Source organism: Gavialis gangeticus, unplaced genomic scaffold, assembly GCF_001723915.1.
Source record: "Gavialis gangeticus isolate Ggan-Ray unplaced genomic scaffold, GavGan_comp1, whole genome shotgun sequence".
Taxonomy (NCBI): domain Eukaryota; kingdom Metazoa; phylum Chordata; order Crocodylia; family Gavialidae; genus Gavialis; species Gavialis gangeticus.
The window spans coordinates 14,694,050-14,707,550 of record NW_017729000.1 but is presented as its reverse complement, the minus strand read 5'-3'; the positions used below and the strand labels follow the sequence as shown (position 1 = coordinate 14,707,550).

Here is a 13,501-nt window from a genome sequence, read left to right as displayed (position 1 = left end):
GGGGGCATGGTGGGGTGGGGCATGGGATGTGTGTCCCTGGATCTGCGCATGGGGCAAGGAGGGTCTGCGGGCTGCAGTCTGGGGCTGGGCTGGGCTGGGCTGTGCTTGGGGGGTGGCAGTGGCACTGGGACAGAGAGGGCTGGGGAGCTGCAGCCACTTCAAATTCACTGTTGCCCCCACTCCCAGCAGTGCCACCGCTGCATGCCATGAGCCCAACCCAGCTCCCCACTGGGAAGAGCCCAGTGCAGCCCCGGCCCCAGCCTGCAGTGGTAGCCCATCCTCGCCCTGCGAAGATCCAGGAACACACGCCCCCCCACGCCCTCCTGGGGTGCATGCAGCGGTGGGAGCCACCCCCCTCCCTGTGCCCTCTGGATGAGCTATGGCTCTGTCCCATGGTGTGCCCTGCTGCAACGTGGCCCCGCCCCAGCCTCACTCCCTCCCTCACTGCGGGGGCCTCGATTGATCTCCACCCCCCCCCACCACAAACATACCATCCAGACGCCACTTTCCATGCTGCAGGGCTGAATATCAGAATTGGATTGGCAGAGCTGACCCTAAGGGTATGTGGGGCCCGAGGCTTATCAGCCTCTGGGGGTGGCGATCAGCCAGAGCGTGAAGCCGGTGGCATATCGCAGCCATGTGAAGTGGTGGTGCCCTCAGCATGTGCCAATCGCACTGTCCACAGGGCCTGTACAGCACTGTTCATGGGGCCCCCCAAAGTGTAGGGCCTGGGGCAGTCACCCCGATTCACCACCTCCCCCATAGGGATAGCTCTGCAGATTGATATTGGCTGATACGGCTTGTTAAAAATTGGCCATCGGTATTGGCCCAAAAAATCTCTATCAGTGCACCCCTATTAAATTGGAGGTTTCATTTCTGTTTTTTAGAACCTGTACTGGAGGATCTTCAAGACCAATATGTTGAGAGGTAATCTGTAAAGCAGGCATTTAACACGTCTTTAAACAATAAACTAAATATCTTCACTCACTACAGTCTTAGGTTGATTCCTTAGACACTTATATGTGTGCCTAATTTCAATTACATGTGAAGTCCTACAGGTTTGAATGGGCTAATACTTGTATTTGCAGGTTTGGGGAAAAATGTCTACCAAGGCAAGCTACCTTCTTACCTTTGTATTTAAATGATCTCTACTACACTCCATCCAAATATTTTTATTGTTTTCTGTATATATTTTACAAGTACTTGATTTCAGTGGTTTTCTTTCTATGGTTTTTAAATCAGAAAAAACCTTCAGAATTTTAAGATAGTTGACTAAACCATCAGGGTTTGACTTATTCTGACCAGTAATGTTGAGCGTGATTGGCTAATTAGAAAAAATAATTTGTAACAGAACTTCTGTAATGGACAAGGCACAGGACATTTAGACCTATCTAAATGATTGCTTTCTTGATTCCAGCAAACTTGATATCAAATAACTGTTTTTATCATAGAGAGAAACCATCAACATGCAGTAACAACCCTTCTGATTTGACAAGTGCTTCAGCTGTTGTTGCAGGTAAAATATAACTAAGACAGTATTAATATTTACAAACTAGTCTAACTTAATGGGTAACGGAAGCCATGTATACTGATTCCGATGAAGTGCTGTTCTCCTAGAACTTCTCTACCTTAAAGTCAGCTTAACTCTAACTTGCAGAAAACCAGTAAGGCAGGTTTGGTAGCCAGTCTTGGTAGCAGTTAGTTGTACAGCTGTTTACATTAACTTACCATCTGAATTTACTTCTTGCTGACCTGAATATGACTGGAAGATGCTCAGGTGGGTGGAAAGCTTCAATATATGGAATATATAAAAGGTTTGATAACACACAAGAAAGAAGGGGCATATAAGAGATCTTTGAGAAATACTGGAGTGGGGGAAGTATTTGTTGTGTTTGACTTGCTGTATCTGGCCTTGTCAGCAAGGGATGAGTGAGGAACATTTACTGATTTTAATTGTGTTTAACTTTTGGCCATGGTATATAGCACTGGATAAGTGCTTGTTTAAAAAAATATCAAATCTAATCTAAATACAGCCTGATCTGTTGAAGAATAACAAGAGAGTGGAAAGGAAATGAAGGCTGGAAAAAGCTGAAGCATCTAATAAAAGAGGCTGAGAGAGTCCTGGTAGGATTGACTATAAGACATTAAAATTGGACAAGATTGTCCATGTGCAAAATCCTGGACACCTTAACATCTTTTCACATGAACATGAAACATACAGCATGGGCTTCCTTAGAATGAAGACTTGGCCTGCCACATTATCCCTGTGGTAGGGCCTGAGCTGTGCTTTGGGTGGAGAAGGAATCCAAGTTTATTAAAATTTCTTCTACAAATAGAACTAGGCTTTATTGATGCTGCTGCAAGCTGGGCAGAGAAGAGAGCATCTTATATTACAGTATTCTGTGTGTGCTGGTGTGATCTCAGATTTGGTTTTCCAAGGGATAATTTATACTGTGTGGGTTGGAAAGTGATTGTGGTCTTTTTCTATTAACTACTCAATTAAATTGTTTTATAGGAAAACAAGTATGTAAAATTATACCTGAGAGAGAGAAAACTCCAGATGTAACACCTCGCACTTTCTGTTCCTTACCTCCAAAATCAAAGAGGAAGGTGAGTATTTGGATGAATGCACTTTGTCCAGATATAAACATCCAATACTACTGCAGTGGATACTAAGGAAATGTAACAGCTTGACGCCTTGTCCATCAGAAATGTTTAACAGTAAACACTAGTTTAGCATGTCTTTGGTGTAATGATAAGCATGAAGCATGTGAGGGGGATTATTTGTGTATAGTTTTATAAATGTGTGCATCTTTGTCTTTGATAAGACTTTGTATCCATCTAGTAGTCAGCAAGGTTGTAAACTTAGTCCTAAATCCTTGCAAGTATGCAAGTAGCCAAAGCTAGTGGTTTTATGTATCCCAATTACTCGTGTTTATCAAACAACATGAGTGTCAAGATGTTCTGACATCTACTTTCAGCATATGACAGAAAGACCAGGGCCTTTCAAGCAGGAAACATGGGAACTGTTAAATCTCCTCTCTGCAGCTGAAAGGCAGTGTCTGCAGAAGATGGGGGTGGGAAAAAATTGGACCTGCATCAGTCCTAATGGAAATATAAAGCTTTACATAACCCAGTACATTTTGCTTTTCTGTTTTCAAGCCTTTCCTGTCTGACTACTATGTTTATTAAGAAATACGTTGAATAAGCTGTTCAGCATCACTATTTACTTCTGTAAACTGCCTCTGAAAGGAAATCTGTGGCAAGGACCAAACTCACTTTGACTTGCTGAGAGAACAGATCTAATAAGCAAGGATGCTATACTCAAATTCAGTCTGAAAAAGATGAATGAATTGCACAATTCCAGCACCTCTTTTGTCAGAGTGGATCTTTCTCTAAGAACAAACAGTGTCCATAGGGAGACTTAAGTGATGCATTAAGTGATACCTTACCCTGGATCCATGATGGTAATACCAGATTTACGTGGACTAAAAGGCCTTTTAGTCCATGTAAAAACCCTGCTCACCAGATCCCTTGAGTGACTCTGTGCACCAGCCCCACCACATGCTGGTGTGATCTAGTATGCATCCAGTCCCCATGGCTCTAAAAATCGGGAAGTCCAGGAGCAACAACACTCTTGCCACATGCCTGTGGCCAAATTTTCAAATCTCTGGGAAGACCAATGGGTTGGATGATATGGCCTCATGGGCTGGATCTTGTTCACAGGCTGGAGGTTGAGCTTCACTGGTGTAGATCAAGGATCTGATTCGAGAACTGATGAGATGTTTTATTATGCATCTGTGTAGCGTGTGCTGACCATGGGGGCTGTTTTGTAATGTGGAGTTTAATTGTTTATCTTTATAGCTTGATGCTCAAATTGCTAAACCCAAAAACTTGAAGTGCAAGAAAAAGGTAAAATTCAGTGAGCAGGTAAAAGGGGGGACGTCTTTGTCCTGTCATCTTGAATCTACTGTGGAACACATCAGAACTGAAGCTGTGAGATTGACAGAAGACATACTGTCATCTGAACAGCCACAGAGTGAAAAGGTAAGGCTTTCCATTGAGCAGTTTATTTACAGAGGCTTAAAATTGGAAAAAAATTGGAGTAAATCAAAACTGCAAAGTTAGTGGGGCAATGACAGAAGCAGTGAAGGCTGAAACAGAGCAATCTGAAAATGAGAGAGATCAGACTAATCTAATGATGGTATATATAATGACTGTAAACAATGAAAATTAAGTTTATTTTTACACACAAAATATATGGGTCAGATTCCACATTCTTCATGTGCCCAGAACTCATTAAAGTATATACCACAATATAACAATACCAGACATGCAGGATCAGGCCTGTGGTGTTGTAAATTAGTTGGATTGCAGTTGGTTTTGCTCATTGGCTATGTCTGTGGATAACATCTCTTGACCTCTCATCCAATGCTGAATGTTTTGAAGATGCTACTATGTGGTTTATGACATGACCTATTCTGAGTAGAGCTAGAGAGTGTGGTTGTTAAAATGCTAGCAGCTGATCTTACTGTTGTTGTGCTCCAACTGCGAATTGTATAAAAAAAACCTTGCGTGGACAGAGCCAGGTAATTTCTAACAGTACAGAGATACAGAACATTCTGGGCCACCTCTGTAATAGAATTTCATACATTATAAGGCCATCCCAAATGGACTTTGCTTAAGTTTGTTAACTTGGACACTGATAGCCTTATTCGTAAATGTAGCTGAAGGTTTGATTAAAGATTGCATGGTCTCAGTGACTGCTGTGCAGACTTCAGTAGGAGTAGTTGGATCAGTGATGTGAGTAATTTTGAACAACTACCACCAAAAATCCTGTATGTGGGAAGGATATATCTCAAACACTGGACAGTATGGAACAATCCAAATGAAATGGGAGTTGCACCAAAAAATAATGTTGCCCTGTGTGCTGCAGAAATCTGATACATAAAATACTGTTAAGAGTTTTGGAATACTATTAAAATTTAGCCTGTGAATAGGCAGCACAAACAATTTGCCACTTTTCCAGGTAACTCTACTTTCTTTTTATAGTAGAAATAGGCAAAAATTATAAGTACTGTACTGAGTTTGTGATCATGCACAAAACCAAAGTGGGCAGGGACTCTTAAATGCCATTTAAGTTGACACTAACCTATGGCCTTCAATTGCTGGTTTTCATCATTTTTATTTTTAAACTGTAGATTCCTTTAAGCAAGGATTATCCTTCTCTATCTTGTTCCATATACTGTACTTTCATGAATGTACAGATAACATAATGCAGACAGTGAAAGTGACCAGAGGACAAGAACTGTAGAAAACCAAACTAAGTAATGGGACTAGATTTAAAAAATAAACCTAGATTACCCCAAGCATAATTACCTTTCAGACTTCTTCAAAAATAAATTATTTAGTGGATTTGAGTTGCATCATTTTAGAAGAGTAAGTAGTTGTCTGTAACCCAAGTGGTCTTGTAATTGACTGCAAGAGGAACATGAGCCACCAATATGATGTCGCAGCTGGTAAAGCAAACCAAGCTCTAGCTTGCATCTATAGAGGCTTCTCAAGTAAATCTCAGGATGTTATCCTCTCACTGTACTTGGCCTTGGTGAGGCCGCAGCTGGAGTACTGCATCCAACTCTGGGCTCCACAATTCAGGAAGGATGTGGAGAAGCTTGAGAGAGTCCAAAGGAGAGCCACGCACATGGTCAGAGGGCAAAAGAATAGGCCTTATGAAGAGAGGCTGAGAGCCATGGGACTCTTCAGCCTAGAAAAGCACAGGCTCAGGGGGAACCTGGTGGCTGCCTATAAGTACATAAGGGGTGTACATCAGGATCTGGGGGAACATCTGTTCACCAGAATGCCCCAGGGGATAACAAGGACTAACAGTCATAACCTCCTGCAAGACCATTTTAGGCTAGACGTAAGGAAAAGTGTCTTTACTGTCCGAGCCCCCAAGGCCTGGCATAGACTCCCTCCCAAAGTGGTACAGGCTCCTACTCTGGACTCTTTCAAGAAACATTTGGATGTTTATCTTGCTGGGATCCTTCCCCTGGGTGGGGGGCTGGACTTGATGATATTCCGAGGTCCCTTCCAGCCCTAACATCTATGAAATCTATGAAAACCCTAGTTCTTTCTAGGTTGTTTCTTAAATTTAGAATGACAGGAGAATCTATTGAAAATAAAGAAATTATTCTGATCTTGAACCATTATATGAGAGGAAACGTCCAATCCAGGCACAAACGGTGGGGACTGAAGTGTAAGCTGTTGTTGCTTTGTTTCAATATCTAATTCTTTATCATCATTTGAAGAACCCAAAAACTGTTCTATCATTCAGACATTTAGTCTCATAACTCTGGGAGTTGGACCTTGAAACTGCAGGTAAATTTCAGTGGAATTCTTCAAATTAATGTTCTGTGCACAGGAAATGCAGTAATATCCCTGAGAATGAAATTGCCAGGAAGGTTTGTTTACAACTCGGACACTCTTTCTCTCCCCTCTGTTTCTGCACAGGAAATGAGTTCCCCAGGACTGGTCACAGAAAAAAACAGAGAACTGCTAACAAGCACAGGATACTTTCACCCAGAAGATTTAGAGGTAAGGAGTAAATTAAAATCCTGGTGGCCACCGCCTTTGTAAAACGGTAGAAAGAATTAGCCCTGTTGGCTAACCTCTTTTTATAAATTGAGAGACTTAGAAGTATGGTTGCACACTTTACTTGTGCATGCAGTTGTCTGATTACAAATCAAAATCTTGAGCAACAAAATTGGTATTATTAAACTTCAGTCAAGATGCTTAGAATAGATATTTGTGTGTTAAAAATCAAATGTTCTACTTTTTAAAATCACTTATACCAAAATGAACACTTTTTAGCTTTATTTGTACTCTCTCTTTATTTTGAACAATTTCGATGAAAATGGGTAATACTCTTATTGAAACTACATTTTCAAAACCTTCTGGCATTTTAACATGTGCCTGGGGGGCGGGGGTGGGGGGAGAATCTTTAATTAGATTAGGTCCAAGAGTTGCCGTAATTAAATCACCCCATGTGTCTTCTGTATCAGCGTCGCCATGCTTCAAAATGGTAGCAGGGGCACTTTAGGTAAAGTTCATCAAATAAGCTTTAGTTAAAGCACCCCCACCACCATTTTGAAGTGTGGGGATGCTGATACGCGAGACATGGAGGCTAGCTGAAAGTGTGCTAATTAACATGCTCCAGCAGACTTGATTAATCGAGTCTGCTCTGGCACACTGTAATTACAGCATGTCAGAATAGCCTCCCAGCATGTGTACAGGCACCCTTTAATTGCAGTAATGCCAATGAACTTTTCAGTCCTGTATGGGAACAGGAGACAAAATCACAAATCAGACTCAAAATATTTGTAATACACTAATTGTATTTCCTAACTGACATAATAAAACTTTGGGGGGGGGGGGGGGAAAGGGTGCTGCTTCAAGAAGACAGTTTCACAATATGGAATGAAAGTCAGGAAAAAAAATCCTGCTGGATTCCTCCAGTATTTTGTGTGTGAAATGTGTATTTCCTGAACTTGCTTTACAGACTTGAACTTGTCAGTTCTAAGAGTCCTGCAAGGAAAACACCAACACCCAGAACTGATCACAGAGAAAAACAAAGACCTGCTAACAAGCACAGACAGGATAGTTTCACTGAGAAGACTCGTATTTTCTGATTAACTTTCTTGGACTACAAATTGATCCCGTTTTATGGTCAAAGAAACCAAATCAGAAAATATAAATGAATTGTCGGGTGACAGACCAGACTCTTTTTTATATCATCGGGAATCTCTTGTTCCTAATCATAGAAAAGAGTGTTGGAAGGGACCTCAGAAGGTCATCTAGACCATCCCGTTGCTAATAGCAGGATCATCCCCAGGTAGATCATGCCAGCCAAAGCTTTGTCTAGCTGGGTCTTTAAAACCTCCAAAGATGGAGACTCCACAACCTCTGGGTAACCTGTTCCAGTACTTTACTACCCTCCTCATGAGAGAGATATTAGAAAAAAAATCAACCTAAACTTCCACTGCTGCAACTTGAGACCACTGCTCCTTATTCTGTCATCTGCCACTGCTGAGAACAGTTCAGCTCCACCCTGTTTGCAACCCCGCTTCAGGTAGTTGAAGGCTGAAATCCCCACTCAGTCTTATTCCCTCTAATCTTATTCTTGCAGCATTAGGCTTTTTCAGTGAAGAAGTCATAATTTAAGTTCAATTATATTTATTACTTAAACAAGCAATACTGATGTTTTGTTTCTTGTACTTTGCTTGAACTATAGTTTAACTTGTCACCAGTGTGCAAGGCGTCCTCTGATGAAGATTTATTCCTAAATGCAACGGGTCCATATGTGAATTCAGCAGAAATTATTCCTGCACCTCTGAGTCCTGAAGAAACAACTGTATATCAGGTTGTAAATGTATTACACGCCTTAATTTCAAGTTTGAGTAGCTTTATGATAGAATATGCCATAGTTAATGCACACTCCAACAAAGCTCTTAATGATAGCTGTGCTTAAATGCCTGACTTAAAAAAAATCAAGGTGTTGCCTTAGCATTTATTAAGTATATGAGTACTCTTAATTTAATATTCCCATATTGATATGTGTAATCTTTAATAGTATTATACCATTTATTAAGTACACATAGTATTTGTGCACAGCTCTGACTGAGTATTCCTTAAAGAAGATGCAGGAAAAGCTTGCACACATGTAAAAATATTTTCATGGCTGAAATTATTTTTTTTCTCCTATGTCTTCAGTCTCCACATCAGAGACGAGAAATCTGCTCTATTGTTAAAGCTTCACCAGGTGTTAAACCATCTGAGCATCACCTAATTCCAGTTAGTGGCAGTGTGTGTCTTCCTCCTGAAGGGATGCCTGAATGTAATGGAAACAGGAGAATGTTTCATACACAAATGACAGGTGACTGAGAGTGGGAAGAACTGTATAGTTTTTATGAGTAAGTCATTTTCAATGTAAAATCTGGAGGAAAAAAAATGGAAGTGTTGCAAGAGTGAGCCATACTGGGGATTTTAACTCTTCGTTTGGACTTCCACACATAAAGTCCTTGTGTTATTGGATAATAGTGCTTACTGATAGAAATGTATATTAGTGAAGACTTTCACATACTTACAGTGAAGTTGCTACACATCATAAAAGCACAAGGACAGTGAGGGTTCAGAAAATCTTCCCCATAATCAGCCTCCATATACAGGCCAGCCACACTGAGTCTGCCTCTGTAGCCTGTTGCTTAGAATACTCTCTGGAAGCAGGAGTGAGAGTAAGTTTTTTCCATGTTGGTACATCAACGTCTGTTCAACTATCTAAATTCTCAGACATCCTCTTCTGGCACAAGTGCCTTAATAGAAATTTTAGAGAACAGCAAAGATACTGTAGCGAAAAGATCATGCCTGGAGGCAGCTGGTTTTGTCTGGTCTGTCTTCAAAGCTATGAAAAGTCATGGGAACCACACAGCCATTCCATTCTTGTTTTCTGGAATCTATAGTAAAGGCTCTCAGCTCCTTAAGCCCTTTGATACCTAAACATAAGCCATAATTTATTCTTCCCTCCTTGTCACTATTTCAGTAAGCTATTTCATGGATTCACAGAGTTTAAGGCTAGAAGGATCGATTTAGATCATTCAGTCTAACCACTTGCATCATCCAAACCATTACATTATGCCCAGTTACCTCTCTGGATTTGATATATTGTTTGAATAGGACACACCTTGCAGAAAGCTGCACAGTTGTGAAGCCTTCAGAATTCACCACTTTCATTGGTAAAGGGACTAAACTGACTAATCACCTTCCCTATTATAGATAAGATGCATGTTGGGGTTGGTTTGGGGGGGGAGAGAGGGGGATTTGTTTGTTTTCTAACTCTCATACACTTCCAGCCATTGGTTCTTGTTATACTTCTCTGTTAAATTTAGTACCCACTCTTTTCTCCCTAAGAACATACTTGGTGTAATCAAGTCACCTCTTAGTTTTATTTTATGAAGTCATATGGATGGGGCTCTCGGGCTGTCACTGTGAAGGTGCATTTTGCAGTCCTTAAATGTTTTTTGTGACCCTTTCTATACTCCCCAGTTTTTCCAAATTCTTCTTAAAAGGGACACCAGTATTTTATACAGTACTCTGGTATGTCTTGTCAATGCCTTATACAGAAATAAAATCACTTCCCTATTGAAGTTTTCACTTGCAGATTCTCAGCATGCCACTGGATGGCATGTTTCTTCTTAGGTTGAACACCATTCTCTTTAAAGAGTGCTGTGCCACTTCAGTCTACTACCCTTTCAGAAAAGAACCAATACTTGGTTAAGTAATGCAATAGTTTAAAGACCAGTTTCATCCCAGAGACCATGATTAGTACAAAATGGCTTTTACTGAAGTTTTCAGTGGAAAAGATGGTATTTGCATATGAGAAGTTGAGTATGTACAAATACCTAGAACCTGGGTAAGTACTTTAAAATGTGCAGATCAAAATTGTCATAGCCTGTATAGACCAGGAAATATATAGTGTTCATAGAATCACAGGAAAGTAGGGTTGAAAGGGACCTGATGAAGACAGCTAGTCTGGTCCCCTGCTCAAGGCAGGATCCTCCTTGACTAAACCATCCCATCTAGCCTAGTGTCTGTCTAACCTACTCTTGAAAATTTCCAAGGATGGAGATTCCACAACCCCTGTAGGTAGTATGTTCCAATGCTTCACAGCCCTCATACATGGCAAGTTTCTTCTAATCGCCAACCTAAGTTTCCTCTGCTGAAGCCTGAGACCATTGTTTTAAATAACCTATCCTACAGTGGCCTCAAGCTACAGCAGAGGAAACTTGTATCTGAGACTAGTAAAACAAAATACAGAAGGTATTTTAAAATAACTGAAAGCCACCTGGCTGCCATGTGCATGTGTACACATGCACGTGGTGCTCCCTGCCTCCTGCGTCCCATTTCCCGCAGCCCCTTGCAGACTTGAACTCTGCTAGCCTGCAAGGGGAAACCCATAGGTTCCTGTGATTTTTCTCCTTTAAAGGGAAAAATCCACATTTTCTACAGTGAACAGAAAACCTGGATCCCTATTCATGGACTTGATCTTGCAATGTGGTGAGCACTCTTGCATTAACATAGTAGAACCACTTGGACACGTGTATAACAAGCCCACGAGTTGCTAAGAGCACCAGGGATTTGCTTAAAATTTAAGAAATGTGAGTGGTTTCATTGACTGCGATGGATATTTACTTCTTTAGAGATAAGTAAGAGCCTAGGAGCTGCTTCTGGTTGTTCAAGAAAAACCCCTGATTATACATTTGCCCTCATACCTCATTCACCCTGAGCAGACTTATGTTTTTTTGTATCTTGTGGCTCTAATGCAGACATGTCTAACTCTCTTGGGTTCCTGGGTGGATCTGGACTCTAGGACTTTTCACAGACTGGATCCAGACCCACCTCCAGCAGTGGGATGAATGGCAGTGGCATTTACTGCCAAGGGGATTATCATACCCATCACTTGCTCCTCTGCTGTAGACACAACAGTGGTTCATATGCCAGAATTCACTGGCGGGTCCCTTCCCTGCTTGCCCCATCCTTGATCTGGCTGCTTCAGGACCTCTGTGGAACAGATAATACAGTTCTGAGGGCTGTATCTTTAACACCCCTTCTCTATTGTGTTTTGAAATATCTATAATGCACTGTTAATAATTGCAAGAATTGAATTGGAAAACTCTAAAATTCCTTTTCAAGGAAAGCTGCAATAATTAAGACTTTCAAAACTTAAGACCTAAACCTAGGTTCCCAAGCCCACAGTTAGATTCCAAGTAAGGGTCCTATTTCTTCTCCCCCACCTAAAGTACTAACCAGGTAGTAGCTCCTAATAAAGTATGGGAGACTGTTATGTACTTTAGACTTCAGTCTTAATTGATGTACAGCAAGGATGTTGGAGATCTAGCCCATGAAGCCAATTCATTCAGCCGGAAGTGCTGGCCCTGGGTCTCAGTTGACCTATGTGCAATGTGTGCCAGACTGGCCCTGCGTGCAGAGCCTAGGACACATGCCGCTCCAAGACCTGCACTGCAGGCAGCACCTGTGTAAGGCGAGTCCAGGGAATGCCTTTCTCCTGCTCCCACCACCCCCACCTCACTGGTCCAGGATATGAACCACATGTGGCATCTGGTTCAGGGTGGATGTCATATGAAGTGCAGCCTCTGGAGTGGGAGCCATGTGCAGTGCAGTCATGGATGAGCCAGAGTGGGTGCTAGATCCAGCATATTGGGGTGAGAGATGTCCCTGGGTCCTGCTAGATCCAGTGCTTGCTTTGGCTGGTCTGGGACTGCCACATGCAGCACCCACTCCAGCACCTCCCAGACTGGAATGCAGTGGGGACAAAGGACATGGGCCAGCCCTGCACCATCGACTGGTCCTGTGCTACCCTGATGTAGAGGTAGGTTATGCTGTACCAACAGCATTCTAGCTATTGGGTTTCTGACGTGCAAGAACTTTACCGATGTTCAAATCCAAGTTTTTTATTCTTTTCTGTGTACTTAATAACAGTGATGGCAGTTCATTATTGGAAGAACGTAACACTGCTTGTAGTGGCTTCTGAGTTATTGGTAAATTCAGAAGGACATATTGGATGCAGTTGTGTGGAAACCTCATGCATCTTGAGATAATGTACATGCTTTTGTAAATGTATTGAAACCCTCATAAAGTACATACACAGTAGAGACTGATGCCATTGCAAGCAGGATCAGAGTAGTACTCCTGATCCCTATCTCTTAAATGCAACCTGCAATTTAGCAAGAATCACAAGGTTGTGCTCTTGGCCATTTTTCTTACAAGTTATTGGGGCAGGAGTATTGTTTAAGCTGAACAAGTGGTTATATTTTTTACATTTCTTTTTGGAGGAGCTGTAATGTAGCAAGGGAGTTTGCTCCTTTAATCTTGCTACGTAAAAACAGCTGTTTCTTGAGAGCAAGTGTTTTGGATGAGACTCCTGGAAGAGGGGGACTGTCTGCATGCTGTTTGTGCCTACTTCTTTTCAAGGAATCGCATTCAAGATATTCACAGTTCAACTTTATTTTACATTGAGAATATACCCATGATTTCACCTGTAACAGAATGTTGACCTGCAAGTGGCCTCTTACCAGTTAGAAGGGATGATACATATCAGTTACTCTGAAAACCACCTAAAGAGTTAGTTTAATGAATTCTCTCTGTGAAATGCATCTATTTACAGATGATAAACTAATTTCACGTCTTAATTTTTCAGATGTTATTACAGGTACCGAAAACTGGGTCTGCAGTAACAGTAGCTAAGCTGTTTGCTTGTCACAAGAAGTGAAAACTAGTAAAGGTTCCACCTTAGGGTGTGAAATGTCCGATTGAGAAATGGAAGAGAAGACTCACGAGTGCAAACTACACATGCTGGTGGCTTATGTATTATCTGGGCTGTAAGTCGGTAAATGCTTTATGTAAAAAAAAAAAAAAAAAAAAAAAAAAA

The 13,501-nt window shown here is 41.5% G+C and overlaps 1 protein-coding gene across 2 annotated transcripts in view; it reads left to right on the top strand.

Annotated features, from left to right (window-relative positions):
* Window positions 1-13,478, top strand: part of MEIKIN (meiotic kinetochore factor) — a 22,416-nt gene extending 8,938 nt beyond the window's left edge. The window contains exons 8-15 of one of the 2 annotated variants that reach the window (XM_019506318.1): window positions 888-927; window positions 1,452-1,516; window positions 2,516-2,610; window positions 3,865-4,047; window positions 6,511-6,594; window positions 8,291-8,419; window positions 8,770-8,932; window positions 13,271-13,478. In XM_019506318.1, coding sequence (XP_019361863.1) covers window positions 888-927; window positions 1,452-1,516; window positions 2,516-2,610; window positions 3,865-4,047; window positions 6,511-6,594; window positions 8,291-8,419; window positions 8,770-8,932; window positions 13,271-13,317 — 806 coding nt within the window. In that variant the 3' untranslated portion in view covers window positions 13,318-13,478. Of the gene's footprint in view, window positions 1-887; window positions 928-1,451; window positions 1,517-2,515; window positions 2,611-3,864; window positions 4,048-6,510; window positions 6,595-8,290; window positions 8,420-8,769; window positions 8,970-13,270 lie in introns of both variants that reach the window. The other variant, XM_019506319.1, reaches the window with a different exon arrangement.
* Window positions 13,479-13,501: the final 23 nt, after the last annotated feature.